General features: G+C 43.1%; 1 protein-coding gene across 2 annotated transcripts in view; it reads right to left on the bottom strand.

The window, feature by feature from the left end:
* Window positions 1-249: 249 nt before the first annotated feature.
* LOC140196527 (caspase-6-like) overlaps window positions 250-21695 on the bottom strand; it is a 56485-nt gene continuing 35039 nt past the window's right edge. For both annotated transcript variants that reach the window (XM_072255873.1, XM_072255874.1), the window contains exons 6-7: window positions 15212-15371; window positions 250-1392 (exon numbers count right to left, since the gene is read on the bottom strand). In XM_072255873.1, coding sequence (XP_072111974.1) covers window positions 1154-1392; window positions 15212-15371 — 399 coding nt within the window. In that variant the 3' untranslated portion in view covers window positions 250-1153. The remainder of the gene's footprint in view (window positions 1393-15211; window positions 15372-21695) is intronic.

The following is a 21695-nucleotide window of genomic DNA, read 5'->3' as shown; positions in this document are numbered from 1 at the left end:
CTTTATGTTCCAATTTTCACGACAGCTGCTTGCATCGATGCCATGAACCAGAGTAGGTTCTTTCAATTCTGTAAATTCTAAAGCTTGTTGGGATATAGTCAAGCACAAGGACACCATCTAACTTCATAACCTATTAAGATTATTCTCCCAAAACTTAGCTTATTAATTATCAACATTTTAGAATGACTGGAATTTTCAACTTGTGTTATTGGTGCAAAATGCAAACATGATTATCAAAATCATTGTTCCAACATTTATTTAAAACTGTTTAAGATTATAAAAAATTCACATTATGTCTGTCTTACAAGAAAACAAATACACAGCTGACTTCACATCCACAGTCTATTTCTGTGAAATGGGTAAAGGCACTAAATTCTCACAAATGCCTCCAAGGAAGCTAAGTAAAGAAAAAGGGATTTGGAACAAATAGGTTGCCTGAGAATCTATGACAGAATTTTCCCCTGAACAGTACATTTAACACGAAGCTTGCACCAAGAAAAAGCCACATGCATTAAATCAATTGATTAGTGCTTCACTGAAGAGTATTGGAGGGAAGAAAATAGAATAAGCACCAGATCTACAAAAATAACTAGATTTTAAAAAAACGCTGGGTAGAAAAAATATCTTTCATTATTTTTTTTAAAACTCCCTTAGTTCATTTCTAAAATTAACTTACTGTATGAAGACAAGACTGCTATGTGATCATATCTAAAAGCATTATTTAATTGCCCTTCAGAAGTTTTGGAGACGAGCAGATGTCTATTTGAGCAGCACACTACACCCAGTTTTAATCAAAAATGGTACAGCCATATAATTTTAATTATTTTTAAAGATTGACATAATTCTAACTAAACGTTCTTATGACTTGATGGAAGCACAAGACAGCTCTTAGTAAACCAACTACGTAAATCATATTTTATGATTGTACAATTGTACAGTTATCACAGCCAAAATATTTGTATTAGTTGACTGTCAGTTTTGCTGTTCATTGTTTTATGTTCACAGTTGCACATCCAATAACCCTTTAAATATAACGTTTCAAAATTCATTCTACAAAAGCGCAGGTTATTAAATCACACAATGATTTAATAACTTTCCAATTTCCTCATCTGTCCAAATAAAACAGACACCTAAGCAAACAAATTATTAATGGCTATGAAGTCTTTGGTTTGAAATACAATTTCTTTGTAAGCATCGAAGAGAAGCAGGGGATTTGTTTCTTCCCTATTGCAGTACGATCAGCGCAGTTAAGCACACTTCGCTGTGACACCTTCCTATTCACCAGGGTGAGAAGTTCTGTGAACTCAAACTGTGAGCCATAGGTTTCGATTGCCTTGCAAAGATCCTGAATGTACCAGGAACCATTTATGGTTTCTCGATGAGAGTAGAAACCTAATGTAAAAAAAATCAGAAATTTAAGACAAAAAGGATATAATTTGAAGGTAAAAATCATATTCTAGTTTGCAAAGGTATTATTTTGGTTTTAAAAAGAGTTCCAGTTCTTCTCTCATACCACTGTAATTTTCTTTACTCCACTGAAATACTGCTACATTAGACTTTACTTCTTCCCCTTATCAAATTTCAAGTTGAACTTAATCATACTTTTTTTTTCTGCGGCAGTTGAACGGGGCACGACTGCGCAAGCACGTGTAAGTCGGACTGTGAGGCAGCGGGAGTATTTAAAAGAGAGCAGATTAACAGAGCGGGCAACGGAGTAGAGGGAGACAGAGTAGGAAGGCTTTGGCTCCTGAGGTTTCGGCGAGCAGAGGCTGAGGAAGAGCTTCACTCCAAGTGAGGTAAGGCCGAGTAAGTTCCTTTAATAAATCTAATTACCTTAGGAGTAGATAATGGAGGCAGCAGTCAGGGCAGTTGAGTGCTCTGTTTGCAGGATGTGGGAAGTCAGGGCGAGCACAATTGTCCCTGATAACTACACCTGCGAAAGGTGCATCCAGCTGCAGCTCCTGACAAACCAAGTTAGGGAACTGGAACCTGGAGCTGGATGAACTTTGGATCATTTGGGAGGCAGAGGCAGAAATAGAGAGGAGTTACAGGGAGATGGTCACCCCTGAGAGTCAGGAGACAGGTAGCTGGGTGACTGTCAGGAAAGGGAAGGGGAATAGACAGAATGAGCACAGCACCCCTGTGGCCGTTCCCACCAATAACAAGTACATCATTTTGGATACTGTTGATGGGGATGACCTACCAGGGACAAGTTGCAGTGGTTGCGTCTCTGGCACCGAGATAGGACCCTCAACTCACAAGGGAAGGAGGGAAAAGAGGAGAGCACTAGTGATAGGGGATTCGATAGTTAGGGGGACAGATAAGAGGTTCAGTGGAAGAGATCGAGAATCCCAGATGGTCTGTTGCCTTCCTGGTGCCAAGGTCCGTGATATCTCGGATCGAGTCCTCGGTATTCTCAAGAGGGAGGGTGAGCAGCCAGATGTCGTGGTCCATGTAGGGACCAATGGCGTGTGTAGGAAGAGTGTGGAGGTCCTGAAGGGTGAGTTTAGGGAGTTAGGCGCCAAGTTAAAGGACAGGACCTCCAGGATAGCAATCGCAGGATTGCTACCAGTGCCACGTGCAGGTGGGTTTAGAAATAGTAAGATAGCGCAGATCAACACGTGGCTGAAGACATGGTTCAGGAGGGAGGGCTTTAGATTTATAGATAATTGGGCAGTTTTCCAGGGACGGTGGGACATGTTCCAGTGGGCCGGTCTACATCTGAATTGCAGGGGGACAAATATTCTTGCAGGTAGGTTTGCTAGAGAGGCTCCGGTGGATTTAAACTAGATACGGGGGGGGAGGGGAACCAGAGTGTAAGAACAGATGTAGGGAAGGAAGAAAAAGAAAATAGTAAAGTTGTTTGCACCGTTAGTGATAAACAGAGAGAAAGAGGGGGAAAATTTCTTAAATGCATTTATGTTAAAGCTAGGAGCATTATAGGAAATGTGGATGAGCTTAAAGCATGGATTGATACCTGGAAGTATGATGTTGTAGCTATTAGTGAAACATGGTTACATGAGAGGTGTGATTGGCAACTAAAAATTCCTGGATTTAATTGCCTCAGGTGTGATAGAATCAGAGAGACAAGAGGGGGAGGTGTTGCATTGCTTGTCAGAGAAAATATTATAGCGGTGCTCTGACAGGATAGATTAGTGCGCTCGTCTAGGGAGGCTATTTGGGTGGAATTGAGGAATGGGAAAGGTGTAGTGACTCTTATGGGGGTGTATTATAGACCACCAAATGGGGATTGAGAATTGGAGGAGCAAATTTGTAAGGAGATAGCAGATATTTGCAGTAAGCACAAGGTTGTGATTGTAGGAGATTTTAATTTTCCACACATAGACTGGGAAGCCCATACTGTAAAAAGGCTGGATGGTTTAGAGTTTGTAAAATGTGTGCAGGATAGTTTTTTGCAGCAATACATAGAGGTGCCAACTAGAGAAGGGGCGGTGTTGGATCTCCTGTTAGGGAATGAGATAGGTCAGGTGATGGAGGTTTGTGCTGGGGAGCACTTCGGGTCCAGTGATCACACTGCTATTAGTTTCAATATAATTATGGAGAAGGATAGGTCTGGACCCAGGGTTGAGATTTTTGATTGGAGAAGGGCTAACTCTGAGGAGATGCGAAAGGATTTAGAAGGAGTGGATTGGGAAAATTTGTTTTATGGGAAGAATGTAATAGAGAAATGGAGGTCAATATATAGAGGGACCAACTAGAGGGGATGCAATATTGGATCTCCTGTTAGGAAACAAGTTAGGACAAGTGACGGAAGTCTGTGTAGGGGAGCACTTTGGTTCCAGTGATCATAACACCATTAATTTCAATTTGATCATGGACAAGGATAGATCTGGTCCTAGGGTTGAGGTTCTGAACTGGAAGAAGGTCAAAATTTGAAGAAATGAGAAAGGATCTAAAAAGCGTGGATTGGGACAGGTTGTTCTCTGGCAAAGATGTGATTGGTAGGTGGGAAGCCTTCAAAGGGGAAATTTTGAGAGGGCAGAGTTCGTATGTTCCTGTCAGGATTAAAGGCAAATTGAATAGGAATAAGGAACCTTGGTTCTCAAGGGATACTGCAACTCTGATAAAGAAGAAGAGGGAATTGTATGAAATGTATAGGAAACAGGGTGCTTGAGGAGTATAAGAAGTGCAAGAAAATACTTAAGAAAGTAATCAGGAGGGCTAAAAGAAGACATGAGGTTGCCTTGGCAGTCAAAGTGAAGGATAATCCAAAGAGCTTTTACAGGTATATTAAGAGTAAAAGGATTGTAAGGGATAAAATTGGTCCTCTTGAAGATCAGAGTGGTCGGCTATGTGCGGAACCAAAGGAAATGGGGGAGATCTTAAATAGTTTTTTTGTGTCTGTATTTACTAAGGAAACTGGCATGAAGTCTATGGAATTGAGGTAATCAAGTAGTGAGATCATAGAAATTGTACAGATTGAAAAGGAGGAGGTGCTTCCTGTCTTGAGGAAAGTTAAAGTGGATAAATCCCCAGGACCTGACAGAGTGTTCCCTCGGACCTTGAAGGACACTAGTGTTGAAATTGCGGGGGCCCTGGCAGAAATATTTAAAATGTCGTTGTCTACGGGTGAGGTGCCGGAGGATTGGACAGTGGCTCAGGTTGTTCCATTGTTTAAAAAAGGATCGAAAAGTAATCCGGGAAATTATAGGCCGGTGAGTTTAATGTCGGTAGTAGGTAAGTTATTGGAGGGAGTACTAAGAGAGAATCTACAAGCATTTGGATAGACAGGGACTTATTAGGGAGAGTCAACATGGCTTTGCGCGTGGTAGGTCATGTTTGACCAATCTATTGGGAGTTTTTCGAGGAGGTTACCAGGAAAGTGGATGAAGGGAAGGCAGTGGATATTGTCTACATGGATTTCAGTAAGGCCTTTGACAAGGTCCCGCATGGGAGGTTAGTTAGGAAAGTTCAGTCGCTAGGTATACATGGAGAGGTGGTAAATTGGATTAGACATTGGCTCAATGGAAGAAGCCAAAGAGTAGTGGTAGAGAATTGCTTCTCTGAGTGGAGGCCTGTGACTAGTGGTGTGCCACAGGGATCAGTGCTGGGTCCATTGTTATTTGTCATCTATATCAATGATCTGGATGATAATGTGGTAAATTGGATCAGCAAATTTGCTGATGATACAAAGATTGGAGGTGTAGTAGACAGTGAGGAAGGTTTTCAGAGCCTGCAGAGGGACTTGGACCAGCTGGAAAAATAGGCTGAAAAATGGCAGATGGAGTTTAATACAGACAAGTGTGAGGTATTGCACATTGGAAGGACAAACCAAGGCAGAACATACAGGGTTAATGGTAAGGCACTGAGAAGTGCAGTAGAACAGAGGGATCTGGGAATACAGATACAAAATTCCCTAAAAGTGGCGTCACAAGTAGATAGGGTCGTAAAGAGAGCTTTTGGTACATTGGCCTTTATTAATCAAAGTATTGAGTATAAGAGCTGGAATGTTATGATGAGGTTGTATAAGGCATTGGTGAGGCTGAATCTGGAGTATTGTGTTAGTTTTGGTCACCAAATTACAGGAAGGATATAAATAAAGTTGAAAGAGTGCAGAGAAGGTTTACAAGGATGTTGCCAGGACTTGAGAAACTCAGTTACAGAGAAGGGTTGAATAGGTTAGGACTTTATTCCCTGGAGCGTAGAAGAATGAGGGGAGATTTGATAGAGGTATATAAAATTATGATGGGTATAGATAGAGTGAATGCAAGCAGGCTTTTTCCACTGAGGCAAGGGGAGAAAAAAACCAGAGGACATGGGTTAAGGGTGAGGGAGGAAAAGTTTAAAGGGAACATTAGGGGGGCTTCTTTACACAGAGAGTGGTGGGAGTATGGAATGAGCTGCCAGATGAGGTGGTAAATGCGGGTTCTTTTTTAACATTTAAGAATAAATTGGACAGATACATGGATGGGAGGTGTATGGAGGGATATGGTCCATGTGCAGGTCAGTGGGACGAGGCAGAAAATGGTTCAGCACAGCCAAGAAGGGCCAAAAGGCCTGTTTCTGTGCTGTAGTTTCTATGGTCATTTAAAGGTGAAATTTTGAGAGTACAGAATCTTTATATTCCTGTTAGGTTGAAAGGAAAGGTTAAAAGTTTGAGAGAGCCATGGCTTTCAAGGGACATTGGAAACTTGGTTTGGAAGAAGAGAGATATGTACAATAAATATAGGCAGCATGGAGTAAATGAGGTGCTCGAGGAATATAAAGAATGTAAAAAGAATCTTAAGAAAGAAATTAGAAAAGCTAAAAGAAGATATGAGGTTGCTTTGGCAAGTAAGGTGAAAATAAATCCCAAGAGTTTCTACCGTTATAATAATAGCAAAAGGATAGTGAGGGATAAAATTGGTCCCTTAGAGAATCAGAGTGGACAGCTACGTGTGGAACCAAAAGAGATGAGGGAAATTCTGAACAATTTCTTTTCTTCAGTATTCATTAAGGAGAAGGATATTGAATTGTGTAAGATAAGGGAAACAGGTAGGGAAGTTATGCAAACTATGATGAATAAAGAAGAGGAAGTACTGGAGCTTTTAAGGAATATAAAAGTGGGTAAGTCTCCGGGTCCTGACAGGATATTCCCTCGACCTTGAGGGAAGTTAGTGTGGAAATAGCAGGGGCTCTGACAGAGATATTTCAAATGTCATTAGAAACAGGGATGGTGCTGGAGGATTGGCGTATTGCTCATGTTGTTCCATTGTTTAAAAAGGGTTTTAAGAGTAAACCTAGCAATTATCAGCCTGTGAGTTTGACGTCAGTGGTGGGTAAATTGATGCAAGTATTCTTAGAGATGGTATATATAATTATCTGGATAGACAGGGTCTGATTAGGAACAGTCAACATGGACTTGTGTGTGGAAGGTCATGTTTGACAAATCTTATTGAATTTTTTGAAGAGGTTACTAGGAAATTTGATGAGGGTAAAGCAGTGGATGTTGTCTATATGGACTTCAGTAAGGCCTTTGACAAGGTCCCACACGGAAGGTTGGTTAGGAAGGTTCAATTGTTAGGTATTAATATTGAAGTAGTAAAATGGATTCAGCAGTGGCTGGATGGGAGACGCCAGAGAGTGGTGGTGGATAACTATTTGTCAGATTGGAGGCCGGTGACTGGTGGTGTGCCTCAGGGATCTGTACTGGGTCCAACGTTATTTGTCATATACATTAATGATCTGGATGATGGGGTGGTAAATTGGATGAGTAAGTATGCAGATGATACTAAGATAGGTGGAGTTGTGGATAATGAAGTAGGTTTTCAAAGCTTGCAGAGAGATTTAGGCAAGTTAGAAGAGTGGGCTGAAAGATGGCAGATGGAATTTAATGCCGATAAATGTGAGGTGCTACATTTTGGTAGAACAAAATAGGACATACATGGTAAATGGTAGGGCATTGAAGAATGCTGTAGAACAGTGGGATCTAGGAATAATGGTGCATAGTTCCCTGAAGGTGGAATCTCATGTGGATAGGGTGGTGGAGAAAGCTTTTGGTATGCTGGCCTTTATAAATCAGAGCACTATAGCAGTTGGGATGTAATGTTGAAATTGTGCAAGGCATTGGTGAGGCCAAATTTGGAGTATTGTGTACAGTTTTGGTCACCGAATTATAGGAAAGATGTCAACAAAATAGAGAGAGTACAGAGAAGATTTACTAGAATGTTACCTGGGTTTCATCACCTAAGTTACAGAGAAAGGTTGAACAAGTTGGGTCTTTATTCTTTGGAACGTAGAAGGTTGAGGGGGGACTTGATAGAGGTATTTAAAATTATGAGGGGGATAGACAGAGTTGATGTGGATAGGCTTTTTTCCATTGAGAGTGGTGGAGATTCAAACAAGAGGACATGAGTTGAGAGTTAAAGGGCAAAAGCTTAGGGGTAACATGAGGGGGAACTTCTTTACTCAGAGTGGTAGCTGTGTGGAATGAGCTCCAGCAGATGTGGTTGAGGCAGGTTTGAAGTTGTCATTTAAAGTTAAATTGGACAGCTATATGAACAGGAAAGGAATGGAGGGTTACGGGTTGAGTGTAGGTCAGTGGGACTAGGTGAGAATAAGAGTTCGGCACGGACTAGAAGGGCCGAGATGGCCTGTTTCCATACTGTAATTGTTATATGGTTATATCTTGTGATCGCTGCCTCCTAGGGGTTCTTTTACCTTACATACATGGAATTATGATGTAGTGGCCATTACAGAGACTTGGCTGGCACCAGGGCAGGAATGGATTCTCAATATTCCTGGATTTCAGTGCTTTAAAAGGGATAGAGAAGGCGGAAAAAGTGGCGGAGGGGTGGCATTACTGGTCAGGGATACTATTACAGCTACAGAAATGATGGGTAATGTAGCAGGATCCTCTTTTGAGTCAATATGGGTGGAAGTCAGGAACAGGAAGGGAGCAGTTACTCTACTGGGGGTATTCTATAGGCCCCCTGGTAGCAGCAGAGATACAGAGGAGCAGATTGGGAGGCAGATTTTGGAAAGGTGCAAAAATAACAGGGTTGTTATCATGGGTGACTTTAACTTCCCTAATATTGATTGGCACCTGATTAGCTCCAAGGGTTTAGATGAGGCAGAGTTTGTTAAGTGTGTCCAGGATGGATTCCTGTCACAGTATGTGGACAGGCCAACCAGGGGGAATGCCATACTAGATCTAGTACTAGGTAATGAACCGGGTCAGGTCACAGATCTCTCAGTGGGTGAGTATCTGGGGGACAGTGACCACTGCTCTCTGGCCTTTATAATTATCATGGAAAAGGATAGAATCAAAGAGGACAGGAAAATTTTTAATTGGGGAAAGGCAAATTATGAGGCTATAAGGCTAGAACTTGCGGTGTGAATTGGGATGATGTTTTTGCAGGGAAACGTACTATGGACATGTGGTCGATGTTTAGAGATCTCTTGCGGGATGTAAGGGATAAATTTGTCCCGGTGAGGAGGATAAAGAACGGTAGGGTGAAGGAACCATGGGTGACAAGTGAGGTGGAAAATCTAGTCAGGTGGAAGAAGGCAGCATACATGAGGTTTAGGAAGCAAGGATCAGATGGGTCTATTGAGAAATATAGGGAAGCAAGAAAGGAGCTTAAGAAGGGGCGGAGAAGAGCAAGAAGGGGGCATGAGAAGGCCTTGGCGAGTAGGGTAAAGGAAAACCCCAAGGCATTCTTCAATTATGTGAAGAAAAAAAGGATGACAGGACTGAAAGTAGGACCGATTAGAGATAAAGGTAGGAAGATGTGCCTGGAGGCTGTGGAAGTGAGCGAGGTTCTCAATGAATACTTCTCTTCGGTATTCACCAATGAGAGGGAACTTGATGATGGTGAGGACAATATGAGTGAGGTTGATGCTCTGGAGAATGTTGATATTAAGGGAGAGGAGGTGTTGGAGTTGTTAAAATACATTAGGACAGATAAGTCCCCAGGGCCTGACGGAATATTCCCCAGGCTGCTCCACGAGGCGAGAGAAGAGATTGCTGAGCCTCTGGCTAGGATCTTTATGTCCTCGTTGTCCACAGGAATGGTACCGGAGGATTGGAGGGAGGCGAATGTTGTTCCCTTGTTCAAAAAAGGTAGTAGGGATAGTCCGGGTAATTATAGACCAGTGAGCCTTACGTCTGTGGTGGGAAAGCTGTTGGAAAAGATTCTTAGAGATAGGATCTATAGGCATTTAGAGAATCATGGTCTGATCAGGGACAGTCAGCATGGCTTTGTGAAGGGCAGATTGTGTCTAACAAGCCTGATAGAGTTCTTTGAGGAGGTAATCAGGCATATAGATGAGGGTAGTGCAGTGGATGTGATCTATATGGATTTTAGTAAGGCATTTGACAAGGTTCCACATGGTAGGCTTATTCAGAAAGTTAGAAGGCATGGGATCCAGGGAAGTTTGGCCAGGTGGAATCAGAATTGGCTTGCCTGCACAAGGCAGAGGGTGGTGGTGGAGGGAGTACATTCAGATTGGAGGATTGTGACTAGTGGTGTCCCACAAGGATCTGTTCTGGGACCTCTACTTTTCATGATTTTTATTAACGACCTGGATGTGGGGGTAGGAGGGTGGGTTGGCAAGTTTGCAGATGACACAAAGGTTGGTGGTGTTGTAGATAGTGTAGAGGATTGTCAAAGATTGCAGAGAGACATTGATAGGATGCAGAAGTGGGCTGAGAAGTGGCAGATGGAGTTCAACCCGGAGAAGTGTGAGGTGGTACACTTTGGAAGGACAAACTCCAAGGCAGAGTACAAAGTAAATGGCAGGATACTTGGTAGTGTGGAGGAGCAGAGGGATCTGGGAGTTCATGTCCACAGATCCCTGAAAGTTGCCTCACAGGTGGATAGGGTAGTTAAGAAAGCTTATGAGGTGTTAGCTTTTATAAGTCGAGGGATAGAGTTTAAGAGTCGCGATGTAATGATGCAGCTCTATAAAACTCTGGTTAGGCCACACTTGGAGTACTATGTCCATTTCTGGTCACCTCACTATAGGAAGGATGTGGAAGCATTGGAAAGGGTACAGAGGAGATTTACCAGGATGCTGCCTGGTTTAGAAAGTATGCATTATGATCAGAGATTAAGGGAGCTAGGGCTTTACTCTTTGGAGAGAAGGAGGATGAGAGGAGACATGATAGAGGTGTACAAGATAATAAGAGGAATAGATAGAGTGGATAGCCAGCGCCTCTTCCCCAGGGCACCACTGCTCAATACAAGAGGACATGGCTTTAAGGTAAGGGGTGGGAAGTTCAAGGGGGATATTAGAGGAAGGTTTTTTACTCAGAGGGTGATTGGTGTGTGGAATGCACTGTCTGAGTCAGTGGTGGAGGCAGATACACTAGTGAAGTTTAAGAGACTACTAGACAGGTATATGGAGGAATCTAAGGTGGGGGCTTATATGGGAGGCAGGGTTTGATGGTCAGCACAACATTGTGGGCCAAAGGGCCTGTACTGTGCTGTACTATTCTATGTTCTATGTTAAGCTCCCTAATTGTCTCTGGTTCATTACATAACACACAATCCAGTATAGCTGATCCCCTAGTAGGGTCAATGACAAACTGCTCTAAAAAGCCATCTCGTAGGCATTCAGCAAACTCCCCTTCTTGAGATCCATTTCCAACCTGATTTTCCCAATGAACCTGCATGTTGAAATCTCCCATGACTATAATAACATTGCCCTTTTGATATGCCTTTTCTATTTCCTGTTGTAATCTGTGGTCCACATCCCAGCTACTGTTGGGAGGCCTGTATATAACTGTCATCAGCGTCCTTTTAACCCTTTCTTAACTCAACCCACAAGGCTTCAACATCTTCCGATCCTATGTCAAATCTTTCTGCTGATTTGATGCCATGCTTTACCAGCAGAGCCATGCCAACCACTCTGCCTACCTTCCTGCCCCTCCAATAAGACGATATAAACTCTCTAATCAATTCTGGTTCATTACACAACACCCAATCCAGAATGGCTGATTCCCCTAGTGAGCTCAACCACAAGCTGCTCTAATAAGCCATCTCATAGGCACTCTACAAATTCTCCCTCTTGGGATCCAAATTCAGCACCAACCTGATTTTCCCAATCTACCCGCATATTGAAATCCCTCATAACTACGTAACATTGCCCTTTTGACATGCATTTTCTATCTCCCTTTGTAATTTGTAGCCCAAATCCTGGCTGTTGTTTGGAGGCTGTATGTAACCTTCATCAGCATTTTTTTTACCTTTGCATCTCAACTTAACCCACAACAATTCTACATCTTCTGATCCCGTCTCACCTGTTTCTAAGGATTTAATTTCATTTTTTTTTTTTACCAACAGAGACACCCCACCTCTTCTGGCAACCTGCCTGTCCTTTTGATAAAATGTGCATCTCTGGATGTTAAGCTCCTAACTCTAATTTTCTTTCAGCCGTGACTCAGTGATGCCCACAATCTCTAACTACACTGCAAGATCATCTACCTTATTCCACATACAGTGTGCATTCAAGTATAACACCTTCAGTCCTGTATTCATCATCCTTTTTGATTTTGTCACCGTTACACTGCAATTCGTCCCACTGACTGCTATTTTGCTCTGTCGATCTCCGGTCCTTCCTGATAGTCTCACTACACACTGCCTCTGTCTGCTCCATCCTCAGCGCAACCACTCTGGTTCCCACCCACCTCCCCAAAAGTTCTAGCAAACCTGCCCACAAAGATATTGGTCTCTCTCGGGTTTAGGTACAACCTGTTCCGTAACAGGTCATACCTTCTCCAGAAGAGATCCCAATGATCCAGAAATCTGAAACCCTGCCCCTGCACCAGCTCGTCAGCTACACATTCACCTGCCAAATCATCCCATTCTTACCCTCACTGATGCATGGCACAAGCAGCAGTCCAGAGATTACTACCCTGGAGGTCCTGTTTATGAGCTTTCTACCTAGCTCCCTAAACTCTCTCTTCAGGACCTCCTCCTTTTCCCGACCTACTTCATTGGTGCCAATATGCACCAAGACTTCTGGCTGCTCACCCTCCCCCTTTAAAATATCGTGGACCCCATCCAAGACATCCCTAACCCTGGCAGCTGTGAGGCAATATACCATCCGGGTGGCTCTATCGTGCCCACAGAATCTTGTGTCTACTGTTCTAACTGTGGAATCCCCTATCACTACAGCCATCCTCTTGTCCCCACTTCCCCCGAGCAACCATACCAGAGACCCAATTGCTATGTCTTCCCCTGGTATCCAAAGTGATAAGCTTGTTATTGAGGGAGGAGCACGGGCACAGGTGTACTCTGCACTGGCTGTCCGTTTCCCTTCCTTCTCCTGACAGTCACCCAGTTACCTGCCTCCTTCAACCTAGGTGTGGTAACCTCCCTGTAGCTTCCATCTATCACCTGAGTTTCCTATCTGAGTTGAAAGTTATCGAACTGCAGCTCCAGTGTAAATGAACTTCAGCGATTTCAAGGGGATAGAAAACATAGAAAACATAGAAAATAGGTGCAGGAGTAGGCCATTCGGCCCTTCAAGCCTGCACTGCCATTTATTATGATCATGGCTGATCATCCAACTCAGAGCCCCGCCCCAGCCTTCCCTCCATACCCCCTGACCCCCGTAGCCACAAGGGCCATATCTAACTCCCTCTTAAGTATAGCCAATGAACTGGCCTCAACTGCCTCCTGTGGCAGAGAATTCCACAGACTCACCACTCTCTGTGTGAAGAAGTTCTTCCTAATCTCGGTCCTAAAAGGCTTCCCCTCTATCCTCAAACTGTGGCCCCTCGTTCTGGACTTCCCCAACATCGGGAACAATCTTCCTGCATCTAGCCTGTCCAATCCCTTTAGGATCTTATACGTTTCAATCAGATCCCCCCTCAATCTTCTAAATTCCAACGGGTACAAGCCCAGTTCATCCAGTCTTTCTTCATATGAAAGTCCTGCCATCCCAGGAATCAATCTGGTGAACCTTCTTTGTACTCCCTCTATGGCAAGGATGTCTTTCCTCAGATTAGGGGACCAAAACTGCACACAATACTCCAGGTGTGGTCTCACCAAGGCCTTGTACAACTGCAGTAGTACCTCCCTGCTCCTGTACTCGAATCCTCTCGCTATAAATGCCAGCATACCATTCGCCTTTTTCACCACCTGCTGTACCTGCATGCCCACTTTCAATGACTGGTGTATAATGACACCCAGGTCTCGTTGCACCTCCCCTTTTCCTAATTGGCCACCATTCAGATAATAATCTGTTTTCCTATTTTTGCCACCAAAGTGGATAACTTCACATTTATCCACATTACATTGCATCTGCCATGAATTTGCCCACTCACCCAACCTATCCAAGTCACCCTGCATCCTCTTAGCATCCTCCTCACAGCTAACACTGCCACCCAGCTTCATCTCATCCGCAAACTTGGAGATGCTGCATTTAATTCCCTCATCCAAGTCATTAATATATATTGTAAACAACTGAGGTCCCAGCACTGAGCCTTGCGGTACCCCACTAGTCACCGCCTGCCATTCTGAAAAGGTCCCGTTTACTCCCACTCTTTGCTTCCTGTCTGCTAACCAACTCTCCACCCACACCAATACCTTACCCGCAATACCGTGTGCTTTAAGTTTGCACACTAATCTCCTGTGTGGGACCTTGTCAAAAGCCTTCTGAAAATCCAAATATACCACATCCACTGGTTCTCCCCTATCCACTCTACTAGTTACATCCTCAAAAAATTCTATGAGATTCGTCAGACATGATTTTCCTTTCACAAATCCATGCTGACTTTGTCCGATCATTTCACCACTTTCCAAATGTGCTGTTATCACATCCTTGATAACTGACTCCAGCAGTTTCCCCACCACCGACGTTAGGCTAACCGGTCTATAATTCCCTGGTTTCTCTCTCCCTCCTTTTTTAAAAAGTGGAGTTACATTAGCCACCCTCCAATCCTCAGGAACTAGTCCAGAATCTAACGAGTTTTGAAAAATTATCACTAATGCATCCACTATTTCTTGGGCTACTTCCTTAAGCACCCTGGGATGCAGACCATCTGGCCCTGGGGATTTATCTGCCTTCAATCCCTTCAATTTACCTAACACCACTTCCCTACTAACATGTATTTCCCTCAGTTCCTCCATCTCACTGGACCCTCTGTCCCCTACTATTTCCAGAAGATTATTTATGTCCTCCTTAGTGAAGACAGAACCAAAGTAATTATTCAATTGGTCTGCCATGTCCTTGCTCCCCATAATCAATTCACCTGTTTCTGTCTGCAGGGGACCTACATTTGCCTTTACCAGTCTTTTCCTTTTCACATATCTATAAAAGCTTTTACAGTCCGTTTTTATGTTTCCTGCCAGTTTTCTCTCATAATCTTTTTTCCCCTTCCTAATTAAGCCCTTTGTCCTCCTCTGCTGAACTCTGAATTTCTCCCAGTCCTCAGGTGATCCACTTTCTCTGGCTAATTTGTATGCTTCTTCTTTGGAATTGATACTATCCCTAATTTCTCTTGTCAGCTACGGGTGCACTACCTTCCTTGATTTATTCTTTTGCCAAACTGGGATGAACAATTGTTGTAGTTCATCCATGCAACCTTTAAATGCTTGCCATTGCATATCCACTGTCAATCCTTTAAGTGTCATTTGCCAGTCTATCTTAGCTATTGCTTTTGTGTTCACCTTGTGGGGTGAGAAGTTCCAAACAGTACACAAAGGATGGAAATAAGAAATAAACGACCATGTTGACCAAACCCGCTACAGTTTGTTACCTTCAGCTACTGAGTAGCACATGACGAAATCGGCGCCAGCTGGTAGTGTGTGCATCGTTCCAGCATCAACAACAACCTCGTTTTCTGCTCGGCTTTCACAGACTGAATCCACCTCATCTTTGGGCATCACTGGATCATCATGCTTGTCCCCTCGACATGCCTGAAAAATTATTAAGATGGGATTGATTAAAACAGAAAGAGTAATTCGCACAATATAATTATTGATGGATACCACATTTAGACCGTAAGATATCAGAGCAGAATTAGGCCACTCATCCCATTCGTCTGCTCTGCCATTCCATCATGGTTGATTTATCAGCCCTGCCTTCCCCCTGTAAACTTTGAAGTCCATAAGACAAAGAAGCAGAATTAGGCCATCTGGCCCATCGAGTCTGCTTCACCATTCAATCATGGCTGATCCTTTTTTTATCTCCTCCCCAACCCCATTTTCCAGCCTTCTCCCCGTAACCTTTGATGCTGTGTCTAATCAAGAACCTATCAATCTCTGCACTAAATACACCCTATGACCTAGCCTCCACAGCTGCATGTCACTCTCCCACCATGGGAAACATCCTTTCTACATCTACTCTGCCTAGTCTTTCAACATTTGGAAGGTTTCAATGAGATCCCGCCATTATCTTTCTAAATTCCAGCAAGTACAGACCCTGAGCCATCAAATGTTCCTTGTATGATAACACTTTCATTCCTGGAATCACTTTGAATCCTCTGGACCTCTCCAATACCAGCAAATCTCTTCTAAGATGAGGAGCCCAAAACTGTTCACTATACTCATGATGAGGCCTCACCAGTGCCTTATAAAGCTTCAGCATCACATCCCTGCTCTTGTATTCTAGACCTCTTAAAATGAATGCTCACATGGCATCTGCCTTCCTCACCACTGACTCAACCTGCAAATTAACCTTCAGGGTGTTCTGCACAAGGACTCCCAAGTCCCTTTGCATCTCAGATTTTTGGATTTTATCTCTATTTAGAAAATAGTCTGCATATTTATTTCTACTACCAAAGTTCATGGCCATTGATTTTCCAACATTGTATTTCATTTGCCACTGTCTTGTCCATTCTCCTAATCTGTCTAAGTCCTTCCATATCCTACCTGCTTCCTCAACACTACCTGCCCCTCCACCAATCATTGTATCATCTGCAAACCTGGCAACAAAGCCATCTATTGCATTATCTAAATCATTCATATACTGTGACGGGATCCTGAATTATCCCTTCTGGACTGTGCCTTTAAAAAGAGAGAGAGAGAGAGTGTGCAGCTGTACAGCACAAACAGCTTGTTACTGAGAGAGAGAGGGGTGAAGACTGCTCACAGTTTGTTTGGGATTTCTACAAGGACACTGCCAGTTTCTGAGTTCCTACAGAGAGAGGAGGGAGGAGCTACTTGATGGTCAGCTGGTGTTCAGCACAACAGTATTTAAACCAGCATAATTGCTTGTTTCACAGGACACGCAAACGCACTAAGCTGTGGTGAAGATACCACTATCCTGTTCAGCTGCCCACGAGTGTGGGACTGAGGATCGACTGAGAGGAATCGATCTGTGATTGTTAATGCGGGAAAGAGCGACCCTGTGGAGTCTATCAGTGTGTCTAACCTTTGCTGCGTTGGTAGACTATCACTGGAAGACGGTGCTCTTAAGTTGGTCAAGTTTGGCTAACTTGGAAGTTTCAGAGGACAAAGGGAAGAATCGATGGCATCAGCTCACTCGGACAACCACCATATCTCTCTCTCTCCCCATCACTACTCAACTCAATACCATGAACTGAACTGATTTCATTTACCCATCACTGTAAGACTGTATCCATTTACCCCCTAAGCTTGAAGAAGCCTGGTTTTTATATTTCCACACTTATATATATATAATCATTGCTAAGCTGTTTGATATACCTGAATTTATATTACTGTGTTATGTAGTTACTAATAAACGAGTATTAGTTAACAGCAATACCAGACTCCAAGGTGTTCTCCATTTCTGCTGGTTCTTTAACCCGTTACAGGGTACGTAACAAAACTGGGGCCTGCGCCTATGACTTGAACAAACTGGTTGGGAGCTTATTTGAATTGATTGGGGAAAATTCCTTTTGATTTGTTTGTGTGGAAAAACAGCAGAAATTGATGTTGATAAATTTCTGGAAGTGCCAACCTCTGAGGCACTAGAGGACGCCAGAAGGTTTGAGTTGTTGAGTATTGCTAGAAAGTTGAAACTTATTGAGATGAAATCAACCATGAGGGGGTTGCAGATACAGAGGATAATAGCCGAGTATTATGTATCTGAGGAGGTGTATAAAGTGGAGTTGGCGTTGTTTCCTGAAAGTAAACCTAGCGGGTTTGAGCACCAGTATCAGATGGAAAGATTAAGGATCGAGGCTGAGGAGAAGCGAAGACAGCAACAGCTCGAGTTTGAGTTCCGAGTGAAACAGCTCGAGGCTGAGGAGGCAGACAAGCAGAGGGATGAAGGAGAAAGACAGAGGCGGTTTGAGCTGGAGAAGATAGAGAAATTGCAGAAAAGAGGTTTAGTGTTAGACCCTGCTGATTTTTACAGCTTGAAAGAGCTGGTTTTGATTGAAGAATTTAAGAAGTGTGTCCCCGATGATGTAAGGGCATACCCAGATGAAAAGGATGCTGCTACCTTGCGGGAGTCTGCTAAGACAGCAGACGAGATTGTTTTAACCCACGAGGTTGAGTTTACTCCGGATGAGAGTTTTCCAGAGAGTAACTGGGAGGTTCGGGGTGACCTTGAATTTGAAACTGGGACTAGTGATGAAGGCCCAGAAGAGGCAGCTGTCCTGATTGCCTGTGTTCAGGTTGCTGAAGTACCTGTGGATTCACAGGGTACTGAACCTTGTGTTGAAACTCAGTTAAGGTCTGAGGTGTTTGACTCGGCTGAAAAGGAATGCGGTCCTTTTGTGTCAGATGGACTTGGTTCAGTGAATAAGGGGGTAATCTTGGTACCAGTGGAAATTGAGGATTTTCAGTCACTTGTATTAGGCAGTGTTCTAAAAGCGGGTGATGAGATGAAAATTGGTGAGGTTAATGTTACTTCACCAGTCCCATGGGAAAATAGCTTGGAAGAGGCCTTTGAAAGGAAGCTCTCCAAGTACGCAGGACTGGTCAGCAACTGTCAGCAGGCTGGATGGAGAGTGAGGTGTCTCCCAGTGGAGGTTGGTTGTAGGGGATTTGCTCCTTAGTTAGAGCCTTCAGCATTTTGGGCATCGAGGGACAGAGGAAGAGGAGAGCCATCCGCAGTACCACCGATGTGGCAGAGAGGGCCTCAAGATGACTGCTGCTCAAAAGGGGGGAGCCATGGAGTCATAAGTAGATAGCCATCTGGACATAAGCTGGGGTCTGATCAGCCCTGGCTGGGTCACCTGGAGGAGGGTGTATGATGTAGAAAGACCCGAAACACCCGATGATTCCAGGAACATCAATGAAGATGTGTCCAGAAGCATCAATAGATGTATGTACACAGCTTACTGAAGATATTGAGAAGGGTGCTGTTTCTGGACTTCTGAATAAAGTACTTTTGGAGTTTGGATTAGTTTCGCGACCTTTGACCCTGCTTTCAGGACAATGCCCTGCTAAAGTAGTATGTGCCACCCTGTTGAATTTTGTTTTAACATTTGGATGTAAACACCTTCAAGATTGTGGAATTGCTTTTCACGATTGCAACGTGGAGAAAAAGGATTGTTTTGGTTTTGAGAGGCCATTTGCAGAGATTACTATGGAGACAGCTCGAGCTAAAGGTTGTAGGAATGGAATAAATGGATTGTTTGGAATTTTTCACAATGGACACATGGTTTTCGTATTCTGGTGGTAGTGCTGAGTTTAGTAAACTTTGGGGGTAGGTTGACACCTATCCAGGGTGACGTTTATTCAGCAGTGCAGCTAATGAGCAAGCAGGCTGCTAAAGAGCCTCCCATGGATACTGATGTTTACCCTGTATGTGCAGCGACTCGAAGCCTGTCTAAAAATGCTGCTGATGCCCATGATGATTTATCAGAGACTTTCCTACGAGAAAGGCTTGTCCCTATATAGAAAGGAATTTATAGAAGAACAGAATCAAGATCCTGAAATTGTGGCTTTAAAGGAGACAGCTCTCTTGGAGAATGAAATTCAGAAAGAGTCAGTGGGATAATACCTTAAAGATGGGGTATTAATGAGGAAGTGGAGATAACCACTGTGCCTGCAAGTGAGGATTGGGCTATTGTGCACCAGGTAGTGGTTCCAAAAGTTTACAGGGCTGAAATTTTAAACCTGGCCCATAATAACCCTTTAGGTGGACACTTTGGGGTAAAGAAGACAGTGCACAGGATTATGAAGCAATTTTATTGGCCCAATGTGAGGAAGGATGTTGTGAATTATTGCAGAATTTGTCATACGTGCCAGGTGGTGGGAAAACCTAATCAGACCATCCCAAAAGCTCCACTTTGGCCGATACCTGCTTTTGGTGAACCATCTTCCTGAATCATAGTGGATTGTGTTGGCCCACTGCAACAAACAGCAGCTGGCCATCAGCACATGTTAACTATAAATGTGTGCTACTTCTAGGTTCCCTGAGGCAGTTCCTCTTCAAAATATTAGGGCTACAACAGTGGTGAAAGCTCTCATTAAGTTTTTTTACTATGGTTGGCCTGCCCAAAGAAATTCAGTCTGACTAGGACAGTAACTTTACATCCAAGTGCAATTTTATGGACCATACCAAATAATTAAGAAAATTGACTCTCTGGATTATGTTGTTGAGACTCCTGACCGGAGGAAGGCTACTTAAGTGGTACACATAAATATGATAAAGCCTTATTATTATGACTCAGAGATAGCACCTGTGAGTACTGTTATGAAAACAAGTGGAGTCGTGGAGGCTTGTAACGAGGTACAAGATAATTTTAACTAGCTAAGGATAGTCTCAACCAGGCTCGAGAATTCCATTGTTTTGAAAAACATTAATAACAAAGTCCATCATTTGGAGCGTGCACAGCAAAAACAATTGAAAGAATTAATTGGCAATTATGAGGATTTGTTTCCTGATGTCCCGAGATGGTGCACAGCTGCGGTGCATGACGTCACTGTAGGCTCAGCCGAGCCAAGCAAACAGCATCCCTGCAGAATGAATTTAGGAAAAAAGCAAAATGGTTGAAGAAGAAATTGGGTACATGCTAGCAACCGGTATCATTAGGCAATCTACCTTAGACTGGGTGTCGCCCTGCATTATTGTACCTAAAACGGACGGCAGCAGGAGATTCTGTACTGACTACAGGAAAGTTAATGCAGCAACCAAAACAGATGCTTATCCTATTGCAAGAGTGGATGACTGTATTGATAAAGTGGGAAAGGCTCAATACCTCACAAAAGTTGACTTTCTAAAAGGATACTAGTGTGTTTCCTTGACAGAGAGGGCTAGAGAAATCTCAGCATTTGTCTCACCATCTGGACTGTATGAGTATAATGTCTTACCCTTTGGGATGAAAAATGCTCCAGGGACATTCCAAACGATGATCAATTCTGTGATTCAAGGTTTAGGAAATACAGGGGCTTATATTGATGATTTGGTTGTATGGAATGACATGTGGGAAGAACATATTGTGGCAGTAGAAAAGCTGTTTGCCAGGCTTTCTAATGCCAGTTTTACTTTGAACCTGGTTAAAAGTCAGTTTGGTCATGCTACTGTTACTTACCTTGCTACATAGTAAGCCAGGGCCAACAGGCTCCTGTACAGGCCAAGGTACAAGCTATTGCTGAGGTTCCCATTCCGATGGGCAAGAAAGTTTTAAGAAGGTTTTTGGGAATGGTTGGGTATTATCGGAAGTTTTGTAAGAACTTCGCAGATATCGCTCTCCCCCTAATGAAACTACCAATTGAATGATTGAAAACTATTCTGTGTTACCAACCTGTGCTCAAAGCACCTGATTTTTCAAAACATTCTCTATAGCGACAGACGTTAGTGATGAAGCTGCTGGGGTAGTACTGTTACAGAAGGGTAAGGATGACATTGAACATCCTGTAGCGTATTTCTTGAAGAAATTTAATGTGCACCAGCAAGAACTATTCCACTGTTGAAAAGGAGTTGCTATCACTTATTCTGGCTTTACAACATTTTGAAGTCTATGTTTGTCCTGCCCAGAAACCACTGGTGATTTACACAGATCACAATCAGTTTGTGTTTCTAATTAAGATGAAGGATAAGAATAGAAGGTTATTAAACTGGAATCTGATATTGCAAGAATATGGCCTGAAAATAAAACATGTGAGAGGTACTGACAACATTATAGCTGATTGTTTATCCAGATGTTAAGTTAGAAGTTGAACATGTTTTGCTCTGTTATCTGATAATTATATATGTATTGTTTCAAACTTTGTAATCTACAGTTAGATAAATATCTTGCTCATTGATCAAAATTTTTGTGAAAGGGAAGGAAGTGTGATGGGATCCTGAATTATCCCTTCTGGATTGTGCCTTTAAAGGAG

This window comes from Mobula birostris, chromosome 4 (genome assembly GCF_030028105.1).
Source record: "Mobula birostris isolate sMobBir1 chromosome 4, sMobBir1.hap1, whole genome shotgun sequence".
NCBI classification, from domain to species: Eukaryota; Metazoa; Chordata; class Chondrichthyes; order Myliobatiformes; family Myliobatidae; genus Mobula; species Mobula birostris.
The sequence above is the reverse complement of the archived record's forward strand: the minus strand, read 5'-3'. Positions and strand labels throughout refer to the sequence as shown.